At 37.9% G+C, this 24,038-nt stretch overlaps 1 protein-coding gene across 1 annotated transcript; it reads right to left on the bottom strand.

Annotated features, from left to right (window-relative positions):
• Nucleotides 1-17,400: 17,400 nt before the first annotated feature.
• Nucleotides 17,401-22,442, bottom strand: LOC130459384 (vacuolar protein sorting-associated protein 41 homolog). The gene is made up of 9 exons (XM_056826731.1): nucleotides 21,847-22,442; nucleotides 21,586-21,632; nucleotides 21,352-21,463; nucleotides 20,946-21,095; nucleotides 20,796-20,858; nucleotides 20,606-20,671; nucleotides 19,068-20,376; nucleotides 18,323-18,587; nucleotides 17,401-17,476 (listed from the first exon to the last, which is right to left on the bottom strand). The coding sequence occupies exons 3-7, from the start codon at nucleotides 21,358-21,360 to the stop codon at nucleotides 20,263-20,265; spliced, it is 402 nt and encodes a 133-aa protein (XP_056682709.1). The 5' UTR covers nucleotides 21,361-21,463; nucleotides 21,586-21,632; nucleotides 21,847-22,442; the 3' UTR covers nucleotides 17,401-17,476; nucleotides 18,323-18,587; nucleotides 19,068-20,262.
• Nucleotides 22,443-24,038: the final 1,596 nt, after the last annotated feature.

Below are 24,038 nucleotides of genomic sequence, written 5' to 3'. Positions count from 1 at the left end.
ACATGCACACATACAATTAATAAACAACAACCAAAACAATCTTATTTTAAATGCTTTAGGACTTGTGATCAACAAGGCAAGACACTTGTGATATTACTACCATGTTCCTCCTCACCAAGGTGAGACTCCACATTAACATGAGGGTTGTGCCCTTGCACGACAAATCCTAATTCATTTCATACATAATATTCCCAACTGAACCCTACATGTGCGGTGGCTTACGTGAGCTAACCCTTCACATGTGGTAAAATAAGTAGTACAACGAAGTACGAATATATACTTGGCTCAAAGTATGCTAGACATCCCGTACAATAGCATACAAATAAATAATCCATCCCTTGCATGTGAAATAAACCATACATGCATAAATATTGAACAACATGATTGACAATGAAATCCATACTCATAATAATTCCAACATGCTTGTTCAACAATTAATCCAATAAATCCAACATCACAAATCACATGCTCGTTCACCAAAATAAACATGATTCCACATAATGTAATTCACATCATCAACAATCATGAAATGTCATTGACAAAAGGTGTGGTCGCCCTAGACTTGTACGTACCTTGAATACCTAAGCGTAGGGGCCACTTTGCAATAACGAGCACTCAACTAGAAATCACCTCCTATCATCAAAATAATGAAACTTAAATTTTTTCCATGTTCATTAAATTTCCAGCAACTTTTTAAAATTTAAAACCTCCTTTAAACTTTAGAATTCAACCATTTTTCAATAATAAAATCGTCTCAATTTGCAAAATCAATCCCTAGTACAAAAACATACTTTTTTTCGCCTTTAAAATCAATAAAAATCGACACTTTAAACCTTTATTCAAATCTGAAAATATAATTGATTATCATAATTTAAATCATCACTCAATTATGCTAATCAAACGACTCATTAGGTCTAGGTTAAAACCCTAACTTGAAAATCCCAATAACACTAGTTTATCATCATGAAAATCAATGCTTTATTCAATAAACAAATCTGAAAATTCATCCTTTAATAATTAAAACAAACCTAATGAATCACAACACGCAAATCCTCAAACCACGGTATTTATAACCGGTTCCCAGCATTTTAATTACTCAAAACAATATTACTATAATAATTTAAAATACGGAATTTAAATAGAATAGGTAAGGAAGAAGAGAATTATACCAATCCGGCCTATAGCACGGAACAACCACGAATTAATATGATTGGGCGAAAAGAGATTGGAAAACGAACAACAACGAAGCAACACAACACACGACACACCACTCGTGTGTGCGTGTGCAGCGCGGCACGAAGAGCAGCAGCAGGGGCGAAAGCCGCGGCTGGGCGTTGTGCGCGAGGGGAGAGCGAGGGCTGGGCGCTGTTGCGCGAGGGAGAGAGCGAGGGCTGGGCGCTGTTGCGCGAGGGAAGGCGAGCGAGGGCGAGAGGGAGTGCAGCGCTGTGCGCGAGGGCATGAGCGAGAGAGCGAGGGAGGTGTGGGCGTTGTGCGCGAGGGCACGAGCGAGAGGGCGAGGGAGTGCAGCGCTGGGCGTGAGGCCGAGCAGCACGAGAGCACAGCAGCGCGAGCACGGGGCTACGTGCGTGCGGACGAGTCGAGCAAAATGAGGAGAGGGAAAGAGGAGTGTTGGGCAAGCAAAGCAAAAATAGGGTTTATGAATTTTAGGGGCTCATTTAATGATGGGGGAGTCCTATTTATAGGCTCCCTAATCCCTTGATGGGCTAGGCTTAGGAGATTTGAGTTGGGCTTAGGAAAGAAATGATTTGGGCTAGCTTAGGATTTAAATTAAACTCTTTTGATTGGGCTCGTTTAATAAAAGGAATTGGACTTTTTATTTAAAACCCGAATCTTTAAAAATCATTTGCAACTCATTTAATTTCCCGACTCAAGAATTAAATTCGTTTCGTAATTAATTAAAATAATAAATATTCTAATTAATTAAAATACATTAAATAAAATGCATTTAAATATTATTTAAATGTTAATAAATCGTAAAATTCTTTATAAATATAATATAATATACTTATAAATATTATAAAAATACGAGGTATTACAGTCTACCCTCCTTAAAAGAAGTTTCGTCCCGAAACTTGGGTTCAGAAATCAAAATTCAACTCAAACTTGAGACTTTCTGAGACTTTCAATACGTTCATTTACAAAAAATTTAAGTTGTTGTACTCTTTACATGATTAAACAGGACAATAATAAGTGCAAATTCAATAGAAAGCACTAAATTGAGCATAAAATAGGGAAAACAAGGTAAAAAGCGCGAAATTCTACCGCACTCTACCCCCCTTAAAAGACACGAGTTACCACCCCGCAACTCAACTAACCTCGGGAAAAAGATCGGGATATTTCTTTCTCATTTCGTCCTCCGCTTCCCAAGCGGCTTCCTCGGATTCTTGATTAGACCACAACACATTGACAATTTTCACATCTTTAGTACGCGTACTACGCACTTTGCTATCAAGGATTTTGACAGGTCTTTCCTCAAATGTTAGACTTTGGTCTAATTCTATGGTCTCCGGTTGCAACACATGCGATTTATCCGGGATATATTTCCTTAACTGAGATATGTGGAACACATTATGCACTCTATGCAAGTCCATAGGCAAGGCTAGTCTATAGGCTACCTTTCCAATTCTTTCTAAGATCTCATATGGGCATATGTACTTAGGGCTTAACTTCCCTTTCTTTCCAAATCTCATGACACCTTTCATTGGTGACACTTTGAGCAACACTTTATCACCTATGTTGAACTCTTCATCCTTACGTTTCAAGTCTGCATAACTCTTTTGGTGATCTTGCGCCGCTTGGATCTTTGATTGGATGTTTCGGATTTGGTTCATGGTGTCCTCTATCATTTGAGGTCCCAACACTACGGTTTCACTAATATCGTTCCAGCAAAGTGGACTTCTACACTTTCGTCCATACAAAGCCTCAAATGGTGCCATTCCAATGCTAGCATGATAGCTATTGTTATATGAAAACTCAATCAAATCCAGGCTATCTTCCCAACTTCCTTGGAAATCAATAACGCATGCCCGAAGCATGTCCTCCAGGGTTTGGATAGTCCTTTCATTTTGTCCATCCGTGGCTGGGTGGAAGGCTGTACTCATTTTCAATGTCGTACCAAAACTCTTCTGCACACTTTTCCAGAAATTCGAAAGAAACCTTGAATCCCTATCTGATACGATATCCTTAGGAATTCCATGTAACCTCACAACATTCTTAATGTTGGCTTTAGCAAGTTGTTCCATTTTCCAGGTTTCCTTCATTGGTATAAACACTGGTGACTTAGTCAACCTATCTACCACCACCCAAATTGTATCAATCCCAGTCTTTGACTTAGGTAAACAAGTGACGAAGTCCATAGAAATACAGTCCCATTTTCAACTTAGAATCTCTAAAGGTTGGACCTTCCCTTGAGGTCTCCTATGCTCAATCTTAACTTTCTGACAAGTCAGACATCTAGCCACAAATTCAACCACTTCGTTCTTCATCCTTGGCCACCAATAGACCTTCTTCAAGTCCTTATACAACTTGTCACCACCTGCGTGCACAGAATATGGCGTATTATGCCCTTCTTTCATCAATCTCTCTTTCAATTCTCTACACTGTTGAGGCACGCACCATCTGCCTTTGTACCTCAAACTTCCATCATCATGGATTCAAAATTCTAACTCCTTTCCCTGCGAAATCTTTTCCTTGATTCGCTCCAGCTTTACATCACCTGCCTGATTCTCCCTAATCTCATCAAATATCGACGGCTGGATGATTAAGGCATTCATTATTCCCACAAGGCTCTCACCATTTACTATTTCATGGTTCAAACGCTGCATGTCCTTACACAGCTCGTTAGCAACGACTAACGCATTCACACTATGACTTGATTTCCTACTCAAGACATCCGCAACTACATTGGCTTTTCCCTCATGATACTGGATATCCAAATCATAGTCCTTAATTAACTCAAACCACCTTCGTTGGCGCATATTCAAATCCTTCTGTGTGAAGATGTACTTCAAACTTTTGTGGTCCGTAAATATCCTACACTTCACACCGTACAGATAGTGTCTCCATATCTTCAATGTAAACACTATAGCAGCCAGCTCTAAATCATGGGTAGGGTAATTGGATTCATATGGCTTTAAATTCCTTGACACATACGCAATAACCTTCCCGTTCTGCATCAATACACACCCTAAACCATTCTTAGAGGCATCACTATACACATCGTATGCACCACTCTCATCTGGTAAGGTTAATACTGGCACGGTTGTCAATCGCGTCTTTAAGGCTTGGAATGCTTCCTCACACTGGTCACTCCATTCAAACTTTGTTTCCTTCTTCATCAAGGTAGTCATGGGCTTGGCTATCCTAGAGAAGTCTTGCACAAAGCGCCTATAGTAGCCAGCTAATCCCAGAAAACTACGAATGTCAGTCACACTCTTGGGTGTAGGCCATTCACTAACAGCTTTGATCTTAGCAGGGTCAACTGCCACTCCTTCTTTTGACACAAAATGTCCCAAAAATGCCACTCTTTCCAACCAAAACTCACACTTTGAGAACTTGCCATACAACTGGTTATCTCTCAAGGTACTCAACACCGATCTCAAATGTTCTGCGTGATCTTCTTCACTCTTTGAATATACTAGGATGTCATCTATGAAAACCACTACAAACTTGTCCAAATAGGCATGGAATACACGGTTCATTAAGTCCATAAATATTGCAGGGGCATTGGTGTAATACCTCGTATTTTTATAATATTTATAAATATATTTTATTATATTTATAAAGCATTTTACTATTTATTATCATTTAAATAATATTTAAACGCATTGCATTTAATGTATTTTAATTAATTAGAATATTTATTATTTTAATTAATTACGAAACAAATTTAATTCTTGAGTCGGGAAATTAAATGAGTTGCAAATGATTTTTAAAGCTTCGGGTTTTAAGTAAAAAGTCCAATTCGTTTTATTAATCGAGCCCAATCCAAATAGTTTAATTTAAATCCTACGCTAGCCCAATTCATTTAATTCCCAAGCCCAACTCAAATATCCTAAGCCTGGCCCATCAAGGGATTAATTTGGACCCCTAAAATTTCATAAAGCCCCTTTGATTTCTTGCACCTCACTCCTCTCCTCTCTTTGCTCGGCACACCGCACGCCCGCACAGCAGTGCTCGTGCGCTCGTGCTGCTCGGCCTCACGCCCAGCGTTGCGTGCCTCGCGCCCTTCGCTCGCACGCTCCCTCTCTTTCTCTCTCCCTCGCGCACAGGGCGCCCCTGCTTTGCTCGCCTTCCCTCGCGCACAGCGCCCACACTCTTGCCTTCTCTCGCTCTCTCCTCGCGCACAGCGCGCGCCCCTGCTGCCCTCGTCCCCTCGTCGCAGCGCGCTCCCCTGTGCCTCGTCCCCTTGCTGCTGCGCGCACACACACGGTCGTGTGTGTGTGTTGTTCGTTCGTTGTTCAATTCTTTTCGCCCAATCACATTATATTCGTGGTTGTTCCGTGCTATAGGCCGGATTGGTATAATTCTCTTCTTCCTTACCTATTCTATTTTAATTTCGTATTTTAAATTATTATATTAATATTGTTATGAGTAATTAAAACGCTGGGAACCGGTTATGAATACCGTGATTTGAGGATTTGTGTGTTGTGATTCATTAGGTTTGTTTTAATTATCAAAGGATAAATTTTCAGATTTGTTTATTGAATAAAGCATTGATTTTTATGATAATAAACTAGTGTTATTGGGATTTTCAAGTTAGGGTTTTAACCTAGACTTAATGAGTCAATTGATTAGCATAATTAGGTGATGATTTTAATTATGATAATCAATTATATTTTGAGATTTGAATAAAGGTTTAAAGTGTCGATTTTTATTGATTTTAAAGGCGGAAAAAGTATGTTTTCGTACTAGGGATTGATTTTGCAAATTGAGACGATTTTATTATTGAAAAAAGATTGAATTCTAAAGTCTAAAGGAGGTTTTAATTTTTATAAAGTTGCTGGAAATTTAATGAACATGGAAATAATTTAAGTTTCATTTTTTTGATGATAGGAGGTGATTTCTAGTTGAGTGCTCGTTATTGCAAAGTGGCCCCTACACTTAGGTATTCAAGGTACGTACAAGTCTAGGGCGACCACACCTTTTGTCAATGACATTTCATGATTGTTGATGATGTGAATTACATTATGTGGAATCATGTTTATTTTGGTGAACGAGCATGTGATTTGTGATGTTGGATTTATTGGATTAATTGTTGAACAAGCATGTTGGAATTATTATGAGTATGGATTTCATTGTCAATCATGTTGTTCAATATTTATGCATGTATGGTTTCTTTCACATACAAGGGATGGATTATTTATTTGTATGCCATTGTACGGGATGTCTAGCATACTTTGAGCCAAGTATTCGTACTTCGTTGTACTACTTATTTTACCACATGTGAAGGGTTAGCTCACGTAAGCCACCGCACATGTAGGGTTCAGTGGGGAATATTATGTATGAAATGAATTAGGATTTGTCGTGCAAGGGCACAACCCTCATATTAATGTGCATGATGTGGAGTCTCACTTTGGTGAGGAGGAACATGGTAGTAATATCACAAGTGTCTTGCCTTGTTGATCACAAGTCCTAAAGCATTTAAAATAAGATTGTTTTGGTTGTTGTTTATTAATTGTATGTGTGCATGTTGGTGAGTCTTGAGTTCGCCTTTAATAAAATATTAATAAACGTAAAGTGCAACCAGAACAAGCTTCAAAACTCTTGGAACGTATATACCTTGAGTATGAACAATGGGGGGAGTCTTGCCGGAAAGCTCGTACTCCTACTAATGATACAAGACGTTGTTTCATTTATATTATGCGCAGGAATTCCGTCGGTATGGCCCGACACTCGGTATGGCCCGATTTTATTATTATTATATTTGGTGTATGGTTGGCTCCCATCACCTTTTCCCTTTGTGGATTATTCTTTTGGCCCGTTTGAAGCTTATTCTAATTAAATTGTGAGTCAAGAGTCGAGTCAAGAGTCGAGTCTTGTGTCTCATGATTGTTTGTTAAGTATTACTCCCTCCGTCCCGGAATACTCGACCCGGTTTGACCGGCACAGAGTTTAAGGGACTTGAATTGACTTATTTAATTTAATAGGTAGTAGTTGATAGTGGGGTATTATTTTAATAGTTAGTGGGAAATGTGTAAAGGGGTGAGGTTGGGGGAGAGTAGGGGTTGAATTTTAATTATTTTTTGTATGGAGTAGGGGGTAGGTGGGTTAATAGGGGTGGAGTGAGAAATAATATAATATTGTTAGAATATTTCCATTTTTAGAAACAGGTCAAGTATTAAGGGACGGCCCGATAAGGAAAACAGGTCAAGTATTCCGGGACGGAGGGAGTATATGGCTTTTGCATGTTGATTAGTACTTAGTGAGTGATGCATGTTTTAGTTTCATTTACTCTATGCTTGTAAGTACTCAGCTTTTGCTGACTACGTGCTTTGTGTGTTTCTGGTCATGGCCTTTGCCTTAATGACCCTATGATGATCCATCATTTGCACTTGCATTGTTGTGGAGTAGAATAATATAGCAGGTTGGTAGATCAAGTACGATCGAAATCATGTGGCTTGGGATGATTGAGAGAGTTGCATGCTTTCGTTCTTTGAAACTATTTTATTTAATATTTTAATTATGTTTGAAATGTTTGAATTATTTATATTATGGGTTTTGGGCCATTATGGTTCCAAATTGTAGGAGGCCTCAATATTTCATTAATTATGGTTTTTAAAAGTTAGTTGACATTTAATTCCGCTGCGTAATTCTGGTAATAGCCTTAATCGTTATCACGGTGGCGGTAATGCTTTAGTAATTCCTTTTATTTTATGTTGGAAAATGGTTTTATAAAAGCAAGGAATTATTAGGGTGTTACAATTGGTTAACCCAAAAGGCATAACAGTGAACTCATAATGTCCGTATCTAGTCCTGAATGCGGTCTTTGGTATATCGTGATCAGCGATTCTCAATTGATGATAACCCGAACGCAAATCGATCTCCGAAAAGATTCCAGCTCTCTTTAGTTGGTCAAATAGGTCTTCTATCCTAGGTAATGGATACTTGTTCTTGATCGTGAACTTATTGAGCTCCCTGTACTCTATGCGGAGCCTCGTACTTCCATCTGTTTTCTTCACAAACAACACTGGTGCTCCCCAAGGCGATGCACTTGGCCTAATGTAACCTTTCTCCAATAGATCCTCTAGTTGGCTTTTTAACTCATTCATTTCTGCTGGAGCCATTCGATAGGGTGCTTTTGAAATAGGGGCGGTTCCAGGCACTAAATCTATGGTAAAGTCAATAGGTCGATTGGGAGGCATCCCTGGGATCTCTTCTAGGAATACATCAAGGAATTCATTAACTACTGCAATATCCTCAGGCTGATCCTTGATTAATTACATGCTCTAGGTTTCTCACATTACATAAGAAGGCTGGGTTCCCTTTACTGACTACCTTCACGAGTTCCATTGCCGTGATGATTCCTATGTTCTTAGGCTTACCAAAATGACGATATGACACTACCTTGCCTAGGCTAGACCTCAAGTGAACCTTCTACTTCTCACAATCTATTTTGGCTTTGAACTTGGCCAACCAATCCATTCCTAGAATTACATCTAGCTCTCCTAACTCTAATTCGATTAGGTTAGATAAGAACACAGTCTTGGCTATGGTCAAAGGCACGTCTCTATGAATTTTGGTACACTTCACTATACTACCAGTAGGTATGACTATAGGTATCTCAATTGTTTCAGGTTCTTTCAACCCTAGTTTCCCCAAAGCATCTACTGATATAAAAGAATAAGTCGCACCAGAATCAAATAGAACTTTGACTAAAACGGAATTAATAGAAAAAGTACCCGCTATGACTTCAGAGGAAGTCTCCGCTTCTTGCCTAGATATCACATTCAACTTTCCTTGGGCAACTCCTTTGTTATAGCCACCTCCATTGGTGTTCCCATTGTTGTTTCGGTTCCCATTCTGTTGTTGGTTCCCTCCAGGCTTTCCATGGTTCTGGTGATTGCCATTGCTATTGCCATTGTTACCACCTTGGTAGTTCCTTTGGTTTCCACCTCCATTTCCCCCATTCCGGTTCTGATTGTTCCGGTTATTGCCTTGGTGGTTACCTTGGTTAGGCTTTCCATTCTTAGAATAGCATTCATACTCCCTATGGCCTAACTTCTGACAGAATCTACAAGTCACCAAATTTCCATCACAATCCTTTCCAGGGTGATTCATGTTACAGCGCCTACATTCGTAGATCCGTACTCCATTCCTTCCAGACTGATTTCCACCACCTTGGTTGTTGCGATTACCACCATTGTTAGCACTAAACAAGAAATTCCCATTTCCTTTGTGCTTCTTAAAATTCCCCTGATTCTGATGGTTATTCCCTTGATTCGAGCTTCCATCATCCTTTCTCTTTTCAGCACTACCATTCTTCCTTTGCTGTAACCCATACAGGTGAGCAGCTTTTCCGTACAGGGTGTCTAATGAGGTAAAGGTCTCTCCAGAGAACAACAGCTATAAGTCCATGGTCAAACCATTCTCAAATCTTTGAGCCCTGAGCTCTTCCGTTGCCACCGCTTCAGGTGCAAACCCAGACAGCTCTATAAACTTAGAATAGTATTCCGTCACAGACAGACCTCCCATTTTGAGTTCAAAGAACTCCTGCGCCTTTTGCTTCTTCAGATAAGGTGGGTAAAACTTGTTCCTTAGTGCAGGTTTGAATGCTTCCCATCCAAAGTTAGGTGTGGCTCTAAGGGTATTTTCACATCGTTGCCACCATAAATCAGCTTCACCTCTCAGGTAGTACACAACACTATTCACCCTAAGGTTTTCGGGGCAATTCACAGCTACAATGAACTTATCAAACTCTCTCAACCAGTTCTCAAGCACACTGGGTTCAATCTCTCCGCTATAGAGTGGAGGCTTGCTTTGAGCTATTTTCTTAAACATTTCCCCAGCCGGGTCATGCACTGGGTTGGCTCTGGTTTGAGCTAGGTCTCGAACTACCTCAGCTAGTTGTCCAACCACTTCAGAAATCTCTTGGTAGCCATATCCCTTCTACTGAATAAATAAAAAGGCTAACTTTAATATTGGTTGAACATGACATCACTAAGGCACTAGTTCAACAACGAACCTACTCACAATAAGAACACATTTAGGCGCAACCTAGGGGAAGAGTTGGCGCCATTCTTGGGCCTTCTCACCCCACTATTCGATGCAAGTAAATTTAGATGGTTGCTACTAAACCACCTTGCACATAAAATTTCATTGAAGAAATAACAAGTAATCCATTTGCGATACCCACAAGACTTAGAATAGAGAATTGAACATAAAGGATAACAAAAAAGGAAATTCTATTCTTTTATTAAAACTCCAATGAATAAGTCTTACATCCACTAATGCCATAGCATTTATTCTCCAACTATGATAAAACTAAAACCATAAATAGTAGCTTTGCCACTTTATTAATCAACGAAAAATAAAACTAAGGATTACATTTCTCTAGAGAGTAACGTCATCACGACGATCATTTCTTTCCTTGTATTGCTCTGGAGTAAAGTCTTGATCATTAGGATCATCCAAGTCTTCTTCCGGATCCGAGTCTTCATCCATAGCCTCATCATTTTGCTGTGGCTCACTATCAACCACATTATTCTCTTCAAACTCATCTTCAGATCCACTGGATATCTCAATGGTGGGTTCAGGAACTATAGGGTTAGGATTGTCAATATCTACCACATCATCATCACTATCCTCCTCAACCTCACTAGCTTGCTCATCATGGATCATGCCATCCTCACCATCACTTTCTATTCCTCCATAGCCTATACCTAGACCCGCAGAGTACTTCCCATCCTCATAGCTATTTTCTGCAACCTCTAAGATAGTAGCAAGAACCTCAGAATCATACTTCCACCTACCATCACTAGTCCCATATTTGTACCAATTAGGGGTACCATCACCAAAGTGCATGTCACTGAACTTGTTCTTGAGGTCTATGTAAGGGTTCTTATGGGGTAAGCAATGTATAACCATACTAGCCATCATATCTTTGTGCCTAAGGTGGGGCATATTCTTGTTCGAAGCCAAATAGTCACAAGCAAACACGATCTTCTGAACATACGTGCGAGGAGTCTCATTATCCATCTTCTCTAAGTATCCTAGACTGGTGAACTTAGAAGGTAGCATCCTTAACTCCTGAAAATTCACAACTCAAAAGTCTTACTAACGCGTTTCCATAGAAATTCCAACCCCAAAAGGATACAATAAATAGTTCGTGGAGCCATACAATTTCAATGCACAAATATATGCTCAACATGAAATATGATGCAATTAATCACATAAAGCAAGATAAAACATGGTTAGAACATATTCATGGCACTTAATAAATCACATTGTCACATAATATGCATTCTTAGACTAATATGCCCTTCTTAGTCTACCCAATTCTCACTTGAAAATAATATTTATTTTCGAAATTAATTAAGAAATAACTCCTAACTTAGTTGAAATTATTTAAATTAAAATCGAAAATTAATAAGAATTATTGATTAATTAAATAAATAAATAAATAAATTTCGGATAATTTAAAATAAAATAAAAAGAAATCCGAAATTTTTTTAAAATATAGGTTCGAAAAATATTCGAATAAATAAATAAATAAATAAATAAGAAAATAATTAAAATAATTCGGATATTTAATTAAAATAATTTCCGAAATTATTAAAATAAATTCGAATTATTTTCGAAATTTTCGAAATAAAAAAAAAAAATCGGAAACATTAATTAATTTTACGTAATAATCCAACTTTTCAACTCATTTCAAACGACCCAAAATAATTGATATTTGACCTTTAAAATACTGAGTACTCAAAATAATACGTTTTGACTTTAGGAAATTAATTTTCGAAAATCCTAAAGTTCCGCAATCGTAGTTTAAGGATTTACCACTTTGCACTATTAGTTAATGCAAAGCAGCTCTCAAACTAGAGCTCTGCAAATACCACTTTGTAACACCCTAATAATTCCTTGCTTTTATAAAATCATTTTCCAACTTAAAATAAAGGAATTACTAAAGTATTACCGCCACCGTGATAACGGTTAAGGCTAGTACCAGAATTACGCAGCGGAATTAAATGTCAACTAAGTTTTAAAACATAATTAATGAAATATTGAGGCCTCCTACAATTTGGAACCATAATGGCCCAAAACCCAAAACATAAATAGTTCAAACATTTCAAACATAATTAAAGTATTATTAAATAGTTCAAATACGAAAACATGCAACTCTCTCGATCATCCCAAGCCACATGATTCCGATCTACCAACCTACTATTTTATTCTACTCCCCATCAATGCAAGTGCAAATGATAGATCATCATAGGGTTATTAAGGCAAAGGTCATGACCAAAACACACAAAGCACGTAGTCAGCAAAAGCTGAGTACTTACAAGAATAGAGTGAAATGAAACTAAAACATGCATCACTCACTAAGTACTAATCAACATGCAAAAGCCATATAATAATTAACAACCAATCATGAATACAAGACTCGACACTTGACTCGACTCTTGACCCACAATTTAATTGGAATAAGCTTCGAACGGGCCAAAAGAATAATCCACAAAGGGAAAAGGTGATGGGAGCCAACCATACACCAAATATATAATAATAAAATCGGGCCATACCGAGTGTCGGGTCATACCTACGGAATTCCTGCGCATAATATAAATGAAACAACGTCTTGTATCATTAGTAGGAGTACGAGCTTTCCGGCAAGACTCCCCCCATTGTTCATACTCAAGGTATATACGTTCCAAGAGTTTTGAAGCTTGTTCTAGTTGCACTTTACGTTTATTAATATTTTATTAAAGGCAAACTCAAGACTCACCAACATGCACACATACAATTAATAAACAACAACCAAAACAATCTTATTTTAAATTCTTTAGGACTTGTGATCAACAACGCAAGACACTTGTGATATTACTACCATGTTCCTCCTCACCAAGGTGAGATTCACATCATGCACATTAATATGAGGGTTGTGCCCTTGCACGATAAATCCTAATTCATTTCATACATAATATTCCCAACTGAACCCTACATGTGCGGTGGCTTACGTGAGCTAACCCTTCACATGTGGTAAAATAAGTAGTACAACGAAGTACGAATACTTGGCTCAAAGTATGCTAGACATCCCGTACAATAGCATACAAATAAATAATCCATTCCTTGCATGTGAAATAAACCATACATGCATAAATATTGAACAACATGATTGACAATGAAATCCATACTCATAATAATTCCAACATGCTTGTTCAACAATTAATCCAATAAATCCAACATCACAAATCACATGCTCGTTCACCAAAATAAACATGATTCCACATAATGTAATTCACATCATCAACAATCATGAAATGTCATTGACAAAAGGTGTGGTCGCCCTAGACTTGTACGTACCTTGAATACCTAAGCGTAGGGGCCACTTTGCAATAACGAGCACTCAACTAGAAATCACCTCCTATCATCAAAATAATGAAACTTAAATTATTTCCATGTTCATTAAATTTCCAGCAACTTTATAAAATTTAAAACCTCCTTTAAACTTTAGAATTCAATCGTTTTTCAATAATAAAATCGTCTCAATTTGCAAAATCAATCCCTAGTACAAAAACATACTTTTTTTCGCCTTTAAAATCAATAAAAATCGACACATTAAACCTTTATTCAAATCTGAAAATATAATTGATTATCATAATTAAAATCATCACTTAATTATGCTAATCAAATGACTCATTAGGTCTAGGTTAAAACCCTAACTTGAAAATCCCAATAACACTAGTTTATCATCATAAAAATCAATGTTTTATTCAATAAACAAATCTGAAAATTCATCCTTTAATAATTAAAACAAACCTAATGAATCACAACACGCAAATCCTCAAACCACGGTATTCATAACCGGTTCCCAGCATTTTAATTACTCAAAACAATATTAATATAATAATTTAAAATACGAAATTTAAATAGAATAGGTAAGGAAGAAGAGAATTATACCAATCCGGCCTATAGCACGGAACAACCACGAATTAATATGATTGGGCGAAAAAAGATTGGAAAACGAACAACAACGAAGCAACACAACACACGACACACCACTCGTGTGTGCGTGTGCAGCGCGGCACGAAGAGCAGCAGCAGGGGCGTAGGCCGCGGCTGGGCGTTGTGCGCGAGGGGCGAGCGAGGGCTGGGCGCTGTTGCGCGAGGGAGAGAGCGAGGGCTGGGCGCTGTTGCGCGAGGGAAGGCGAGCGAGGGCGAGAGGGAGTGCAGCGCTGTGCGCGAGGGCACGAGCGAGAGAGCGAGGGAGGTGTGGGTGCTGTGCGCGAGGGCACGAGCGAGAGGGCTAGGGAGTGCAGCGCTGGGCGTGAGGCCGAGCAGCACGAGAGCACAGCAGCGCGAGCACGGGGCTGCGTGCGTGCGGACGAGTCGAGCAAAAAGAGGAGAGGGAAAGAGGAGTGTTGGGCAAGCAAAGCAAAAATAGGGTTTATGAATTTTAGGGGCTCATTTAAGGATGGGGGAGTCCTATTTATAGGCTCCCTAATCCCTTGATGGGCTAGGCTTAAGAGATTTGAGTTGGGCTTAGGAAATAAATGATTTGGGCTAGCTTAGGATTTAAATTAAACTCTTTTGATTGGGCTCGTTTAATTAATAAAACGAATTAGACTTTTTATTTAAAACCCGAAGCTTTAAAAATCATTTGCAACTCATTTAATTTCCCGACTCAAGAATTAAATTCGTTTCGTAATTAATTAAAATAATAAATATTCTAATTAGTTAAAATACATTAAATAAAATGCATTTAAATATTATTTAAATGTTAATAAATCGTAAAATGCTTTATAAATATAATAAAATATACTTATAAATATTATAAAAATACGAGGTATTACAGGCCGTCCCTTAATATTTGACCTGTTTCTAAAAATGGAAATATTCTAACAATATTATATTATTTTTCACTCCACCCCTATTAACCCACCTACCCCTACTCCATACAAAAAATAATTAAAAATTCAACCCCTACTCTCCCCCAACCCCACCTTTTAACCCACCTTCCACTAACTACATTAAAATAATACCCCACTGTCAACTACTACCTATTAAATTAAATAAGTCAATTCAAGTCCCTTAAACTCTGTGCCGGTCAAACCGGGTCGAGTATTCCGGGACGGAGGGAGTAATAACACAGGGAGAATAGAATAAGTAAAACATTTAATAAAACGTCATATTTAATTCATTCATAAACTTTTAATGAAACCGTCATTCATAAACTTTTAATTAACATGCTAGTTGTCGGCAAGTACGAACCGTGAAGGAATTCTCCACTGGGCCTGGGCCCATAAGAGCCTGGGCTCATCATCGTAATATGGGCCTAGGCCCTAAGCCTGGGCGCATAAACCATAGGAGCATGGGCATTGCATAAACATCATTTCATGAGAAAACTCAATCAAATCATATTATAAGAAACGATTCAAACAAATCATATTTCATCCCACAATGCATAAAACACATCAAAACATTTAATTCATAAATTCAATCATAACGTCATAATTTCATAATACATTTATAAGGGGATTGCGGGTACTAGCAATAGCCGTTACCTCAACCGTAGTTTTATATTCCCGTCTGATGGATCGTTCTTCCTGAGCTCCAAGTCCGACTTCTTTCAGAATATTAAATTATTGAGTTAGTACTTAAAACAATAAATAATCTAAAATCAATATTTCATAAATAAGTTTATAAATAATGAATTTTCAAACAACGAACTTTAATAAAATTATAATTTCATAAATTTAACGAAAATATTATTGTTAATCGAAATTTCAAAAATATAAATTTATAACTCATATATCGCTTTACATGAAAATTACTTAAATTCCTTTTTTGTTAACTCAAGCTAGTAACTTAATTTTAGTAAAACCGAAAATTAAATATATTTTCCTACCTGAAATAATAAACACTTTTATTAGTAATTATTTATATAAATATATATTAAAATACTTTATCAAATTTATTTAGAAAAACATGGAAGGTTCATAAATCTGAAAATAAAAATAGGAAATGAGTTAACAAAATCCAAATATTAAAATTGGGCCTAGGACATTTTTTTGGGTTTGTTAAAGCAATAAAACAAGGTCTGAGTAGTTGGTTTTTGGGTTCATGAAAGTCGACCAAAAGAGGGAAAGGGGGGTGCGAAACAGAGCTCAACAGAGGAGAAAAGAGGGGCGGCTGGGCGGCGGATGGGCGGTGGCCCTGGTGTCGCAGCAGCGCGAGACCGCGCGCGGAGCATTACGGTGATGGTGGTGGTTGTGCGGCGGTTCGCGGCGGAGCAGTGAGGGAAGAGGGGGGGTCGAACATAGGAGGGGAAAGCAAGGGAGTTTGAGAACGGTTGGGCGGTTCTGGACGGCGGAAGCAGCAGCTCGCCGGGATTGAGGGGCGGCGGTGGGTTTGGAGAGTGGTGAGGTGGCCGGAGTGTGGTGGTTTGTGGCGTGGGGGGGGGGGGGTGTTGCGAGCTGGAAAAGGAAAAAGAACAGGGGAGGGCAGGGGAGTTCGGCCGAGGAGGCACTACAAGAAAAAAGGGCTTTCGTGGTGATTATTTTGGCCTTTAGTAGCGAATATATTCGCTACGAAAACATTCCCCAACAATTAGTTATTCGAGGCGGTAGCCACCGTTGCTGTAGCCTTTAGTAGCGATTATTACATTCAATGGGGTAGACCTAAACAATCGATACGAAATACTATGTATAATAGTATCGATTATTGTAGCGATTATAATCCCTATAATTCCCTAATTTCCCATACCAAATACATTAGTTTTAGCGCCAAAAAAATCGATGGTGTTGGTAGTTATAGTAGCGAATGCAATAGACGTTATTAGATACCTATCGTATCGATTATAATCACTACTATAGGATACTTCTTGTTGCAAATTTAAGTGATACTATTAATTCGTAATTGATACATTTGCTAAGATAACAATCCAAATTGGAAGTCTATAGCGGCGATTATAATCGCCACAAAAAGAACTATGTTATTTTACGCTAGAATTTAGTATGTTATAATGGCCTGTCAAAAGTTTCCATTATCAAGCATATTGACGACAATAATAAATTTAAAATGCTTGATTATTGCAAGAAGAAAATAATATTATAAATAAGTAACTCATATGGAGTAAGTCATAAGTTATTACATAGGTGATAGAAAGTTGTCTAATAATCTAAAAGACTTATAACTATTTAACTACTACAATGATAACGAAACAACTAATATATTCTAAATCGATTACATGAGGTGCTTTTCAAAATGAGCTCAACTTCACCGTTTTCCACACGAGTTATCTGCACGTAAAAAAATGCACGATAATTAATATCAGTAAAAAAAAGTCATAGCTAAGTCTATTGTCTATAGAACTAGTAGAAACAACAACAATCAACATACCCACTACAAACGAAAGCCAAAAAAGAGAGCTAACAAAACACACAACCAAACGCACAAGTAAGAACAACTTAACAAGTCAACTATGACATTAGAGTTGCAGCAAGCACCAACAGTTGCAGCAATCCCATGCCAAAAACAGTTGAAGCAAGGACCAACAGATGGCTTTGTGGGGTTTGAAAACTATGAGCCTTATCCTTTTGTAAACTTAAGCAGTTTGGCAAATTACAACAATTTAGGAATCTATGTGAAATAACAAGTAGGCCGGACTACTCACAACAACTCAACATAGGATAAGCTAACATGCAGGATATAACTGCACACAACAGATTATGTAATGATCTCATCCCTTTCTCCGAGTTAATGATTCTCAAGCATCACTAAATATAAGCACAAATACTTCTGCTTCAATTAAAAATAGTTGCCAACGCTTGTGATAAACAACGCTCTGTAATTATATAGGTAAATTGGATCAACCTCACCAAGTTATTGCTGGGATACCATTCATGCATATGATAAACAGTTTAGAGGCTTGCAGGAATTGAGCCCTTTAAGTATTCTTGCTCTAAAGGGTGCTCTAAATTCATACCAGAAGAAATCCTTATTGATGGATGACTAACAATTTCCCAACTGCTTATTAAGCATTTCAGACAGAGATGTGCTATAGAGACACCAAGGCTATACTAGCAAGCATTTCAGTTATGGATTAACAACCAACAAAAAAAAAAGTATAAGTAAACAATTCTTACCGCCCGTATGCATTGCTACCTAAGCTTAGCATTTCATGACCCCCATGTATCGTACTCTAGAGGCTTCTTTGATGAATCTAGCTGCAGAGGCTTGCAGATTGTCTGTTCATTTTTTTCGATGTACCTTGCTTCAACTTCTCTATTGGACGAATTTGTGGGCTTATTTAGTTGGAGAGAAAACCGGTGAATGAACTGGTACGCCCAGGAGGGAAGCCCAGTATCGTGTTGCAGAGGCTGCTTTGATGAATCTAGCTGGTATAATTTCCTGGAAAAAAAAACCCCAGCTAATTTATTTGGTTTAGCAACAGTTTCTTTACCACCCTGGTTCTTATTCAATTTGGGGTCCGGGTGGTAAATATCTACTGAGCACACGAGGGTCGTAAAGAGACTGCTGTTGACAGAGGAAGCATTTGACAATTGGGTGATTGAATCACCTTGTCCTTGTTTTCAATATGATACAGACAGCAATCAAATTGGTCATTGGCAGTTAGTTATACAAGAATCAGCTAAGGAATCTATATCGAAACGATCGATCACAACTCTGAATTCTCAAACCAGATATCATAGCTGCTTCATTTAGAACAAAATAACTGACATAAACATGTGTAATCTACAATCAAATTAAGGAACCGAATGGATCTTCCAACATCTAACAAATTTGGGGACTTGCTCAAAACTACTTTAACTTCTCCCTTATCAAAATATATGAAGTACATACATGGATACATAAGACAATAGGACTTACTCTTCTATGGAGGATGGCAATGTCAGCTTGGGAATCTTCAATGGACTGACTTCCACATTCAGTACAATGGACATTGTGACTAATGTTTCTTGCTTTGGCATCAACGATTTGCTGTTTTTCTCCTGCATCCTCCTCATTCGCCATTTCTGAATAAAGAACAGAAAGAAAAGACATATTTAAATAAAATAACGATAACCACATTTCTCAATATTCACGCGTAATCATTTCTGTTAGGAATCAATGCATTTTCATCAATCCACTAATGCAAAACTTCTATTTTCAAGACTTGCATTTAGCTATCAGTTTGCGACCACAGATTTATTCCCCAAAACCCACACCCAAGAAATAAACAAAGGGGAGAAAAGAAAGTTGGGCGAATGAATTTCTAACTTCATGCAGATGAAAGTGTCAAAAAGAAACGTAGCTAAGAACACAACCACAAGAATACAGTTCTACCAGACAAATGGGGGAAAACCCAATATCTGGGACAAGTGAAGCAATACTTTAACAGATAACAACGTTCCTTCTGGGTATACAAGCACAAACAGGCAGGAATTGCCTTAACTAGACAGTAGTAATTTCAAGAAATCACTCCAGAATATAATGTTATCCTCAAGGGATGTGAAGCACTCCAAAATCAAAGAATAAGACAGCACACTAAATCCTATAGGTCAAATGACTCCTAAGATGGCAGATAAAAGCTACCATATACCGCAGAGAGAAGCTATTCATGATTTTAAAATATAGAAGAGCTAGTCATGATTTTAAAATAGAGAAACCGCTGAAATTTTGAGAACAGAATCTACTTTCCAAGACAACTAAACATTTGACCACAGATTATATAACATTATAACAGAATGACAGTCGTGATTTAAAAGTGAACTCCAGAAGATGAGGCTGAGCAAATTCAGGCTCTAAAGTTCCCAAGTGTATATTCTGCGACCACATATTTATTCCCCAAAACCCACACCCAAGAAATAGAAAAAGGGGAGAAAAGAAAGTTGGGCGAAACTTTTTTTTTGAGAACTTAATAGCGCACAAGGCCTAAGCATCCTTAAGAAATATTATAAATTGAGCTAGCCAAGGAATTTGGGTTTTCGACAATACCTACATATCATGAAAATCCCTTCCTACATGAGGACTGGCCTCAAATAAAGCATGCAAATATAGATACAAAAAGTGTCTGAAATCACACTTATCTCCAGCCTTTTAGAAGCTGTGACACTACATCGGATGGGGTAATCAGCTCCCTTTGTTGGATCAGCAAGGATGTTGCACGTTTGGTGTCAAGCATCATCAACTGGACAACCTGTGATGAACAAAAGAAAGCTTTCAGTGAGCAATATGCAAAGGTCTAAGGAACTATGACTACCAAATCAAGCATAAATTTGCATGGTGAATGTCCACTAAACAGATAGGGTGCACCGGTGCAGTTACAAAAACATTGATGTCTTCCAACGCAAAAAGACATTCATAACCAAACAAACCACACTATAGGACTCGAAATCAATACCAAAGCTCATGATAAATCAATTTACCTTTTCACAAACCGCGGCATGCAAGCTATGTCTCTCAATGAAGTCGAAAACTTTTGATTTCAAAAGCTGAAAAAAGAGGCAACCAGAAAAAAGTTGGTTAAGCAATGATCATCATTATTGACAGCGCAATGCTGCATGTTCAGCGTTTCTACAGATAGGATCGGAAAAATATTTAGGCCTACATACTTACATCAGCAAAGAATGAAAATGCTTTCTCGTTTTGCCCGGTTCTCACGTATAACTCTGCCACTGCCTGGATATTTGACATTGAGAACAACACATGTAATATGTGAGAAGCATTGCATTCAAATATAGAAAGCAATAGCAAAAAGAGTATGACCTCCTTCAGGTTGTCGGTCATCAAGGAAGCTCTAAGTTGAGGCTCAATCTCTGACAAAATAGTCAAGGCATAGTAAACTGATCGCAACCAAGACTTCACAGCTGATAAGAAACGGTATGCAGGATTCAATGCAAGAGCCACAAGGGCAAGCTGGATCATAACATATATGTAAGGAAAAATCTTGAGTATATGACAATCATATCAACATTGCAACAAATTTTGAGGCACAATCCGCACAATAAACTCATATAAAGTATCACTGAGTTTAGGGTTCTCAGTTGGCATGTAACGAGTTAAAATTGGCAGCTGACGAAGCTGAGCAAAGCAAATAATCCATCTATAAAGAAAAACCAACCCTCAATACCAAGGGGAAAACATATAATGTGATACAATGAAAGTCCAGTACCTTTCCCATGCTGAAGCAGACCCTTGCAGGCTTGCAGCAATCTGGGACACAAAGCTACAGCTTCAACATATATTTTCTCAGCAAGTAAATGCTCAAGATACCTAGATACCACCTAATCACCAACATGAAAAACAAAATATAACGAAATCACGAGAATTTAACAGTGAATAGAATAGAATTAGGAAAATTCAACAAAAATTCGAAAAGAAATAGAATATAAAAGAGGAAAATTACCTTGATATGGTTCGTGAAATCAATAGAGAATGGAAAATTTGTTTGCTCTGAATACCTCAATTCGGGGGAAGGAGAGAAGTGATGACAAAGGAACAACCAAGAACCAAATTAATATGTAATTATCATCCAAAAATCGAAAAGAATTAGGAAAATTCAACCAAAATTTGATAAGGATTGGGAAAATTCAACCAAATTTCGAAAATAATTAGAAAACTTAACAAAATTTTGAAAAGAATTAAAATAAAAAAAGAGGAAAATTACCTTGAACTTGTGAAGAAACAACTGTAATGGAGTTTCGTGAAATCTGGTTAAGAATCCAGGATGAAAAAACCAATTAATGTTTGAGCGAATTATTCACACCCTCTCCCAGAATCCGCACTTCGAGTTCAAGATTTTGGTATCAACTGGTGTACCTATGGAGGATAAGAGAAAACTGATTAACCCTAATTTGAGAAGACTTTTGGCAGTGGAGGGAACTGAAAGTTTGAGCGAAAAAGTTTTGAGGGAAAAAGTTTTGACTGAAAAATTTGAGCGCAATGTGTGAAAATAGGGCGGTATACTGGGAATAATATCTAATTAGTTTTTCGTCTTGATTAATTAAAGGCTAACATAGAGATTATAAATTGAGATAATTGTCCATATTATTTAACACATACTATTGAGTTATAGTAGCGTTTATACATTCGATACTAAATAATCGCCACGATAAGGTAAATTTCTTGTAAATTTCATAAATTTAACGAAAATATTATTGTTAATCGAAATTTCAAAAATATAAATTTATAACTCATATATCGCTTTACATGAAAATTACTTAAATTCCTTTTTTGTTAACTCAAGCTAGTAACTTAATTTTAGTAAAACCGAAAATTAAATATATTTTCCTACCTGAAATAATAAACACTTTTATTATTAATTATTTATATAAATATATATTAAAATACTTTATCAAATTTATTTAGAAAAACATGGAAGGTAAATTCATAAATCTGAAAATAAAAATAGGAAATGAGTTAACAAAATCCAAATATTAAAATTGGGCCTAGGACTTTTGTTTTGGGTTTGTTAAAGCAATAAAACAAGGTCTGAGTAGTTGGTTTTTGGGTTCATGAAAGTCGACCAAAAGAGGGAAAGGGGGGTGCGAAACAGAGCTCGAACAGAAGAGGAAAGAGGGGCGGCTAGGCGGCGGATGGGCGGCGGCCCTAGTGTCGCAGCAGCGCGAGACCGCGCCGGAGCATGACGGTGATGGTGGTGGTTGTGCGGCGGTTCGCGGCGGAGCAGTGAGGGAAGAGGGGGGGGGGGGGTCGAACATAGGAGGGGAAAGCAAAGGAGTTTGAGAACGGTTGGGCGGTTCTGGACGGCGGAAGCAGCAGCTCGCTGGGATTGAGCGGCGGCAGTGGGTTTGGAGAGTGGTGAGGTGGCCGGAGTGTGGTGGTTTGTGGCGTGGGGGGGGGGGGTGTTGCGAGCAGGAAAAGGAAAAAGAACAGGGGAGGGCAGGGGAGTTCGGCCGGGGAGGGAGCAGGGGGAGTACGGTGAGGCGTGGTGGTGGTTCTGGGTGGAAGTGGTTGCTGGTGGTGATGGTGGTATGGTGATTGTGGTCCTGGTGGCTCGGCGAAGGAGATAAGAGAGGAGTATGGAGTTGCGTGGGATGAGAGGGGCAGGGGAGATTGGTGGGGGTGCTGCGGTGGCCGACGGAGGTTAGGGTGGTGTTAGGTGGTCGAGTATGGGTGGTTGGACGGAGGTGGTAGTGGTGGTGATCGGTGGTCACGGTGGTTGCAGTGGTGGTGTTTGTTAGTTCGAACAAGGAGGAACAAGGGGGATGATTTTCAGTTCAATTGATTGATTTTGGTTGAGAAACAAGATGACAATTTGTGTCTGATTATAAAACTAAGAAGAGTGAAGAAGAAGGATCACCCCTTGGGGAGCAAGTAATGAACCAAGACTGATTTGAGGGAAGGGGAGTAAAAACATACGTGGAGTGGAGGAAGGAGATGAGAAATGGAATTTTGCTCTTCAAGGGCATTTTAGTAATTTTCCTTAGTTAGGCAAATTCTGAAAATTTGGTGCTATTTTAGGAAATTAATTCGAATAGCAATGTTTAATTAAAATCAAGTTTCCAAATAATTCTTTATAAAAATATTGTTAACGAAAAATAAATTTATTTTTCGAATAAAATAAGAACGTTTCGAAATTATTAGGAATCCGAAAATAATTAAGATTTAAAAACGTCGTTAAGCTCGTAAATATAAAATTAAATTATATAATCTGAAAAATAAATCGTGTAACAATATTAAAATTCCAAACGAAATAAAGCTTCGTTAAATTAAAATAAAGTTTGAAATTAGGATTTAAAACGAATTTAAGATAAATAAAAATTAATTAAGCATAATTAATCGAGTTTTAAAATTCGGGGTATTACAACTAAACTACCATTTTCACTTTCCATTAAACCA

The sequence above is a fragment of the Spinacia oleracea genome, chromosome 4, assembly GCF_020520425.1.
Source record: "Spinacia oleracea cultivar Varoflay chromosome 4, BTI_SOV_V1, whole genome shotgun sequence".
Lineage (NCBI taxonomy): Eukaryota > Viridiplantae > Streptophyta > Magnoliopsida > Caryophyllales > Amaranthaceae > Spinacia > Spinacia oleracea.
The sequence above is the reverse complement of the archived record's forward strand: the minus strand, read 5'-3'. Positions and strand labels throughout refer to the sequence as shown.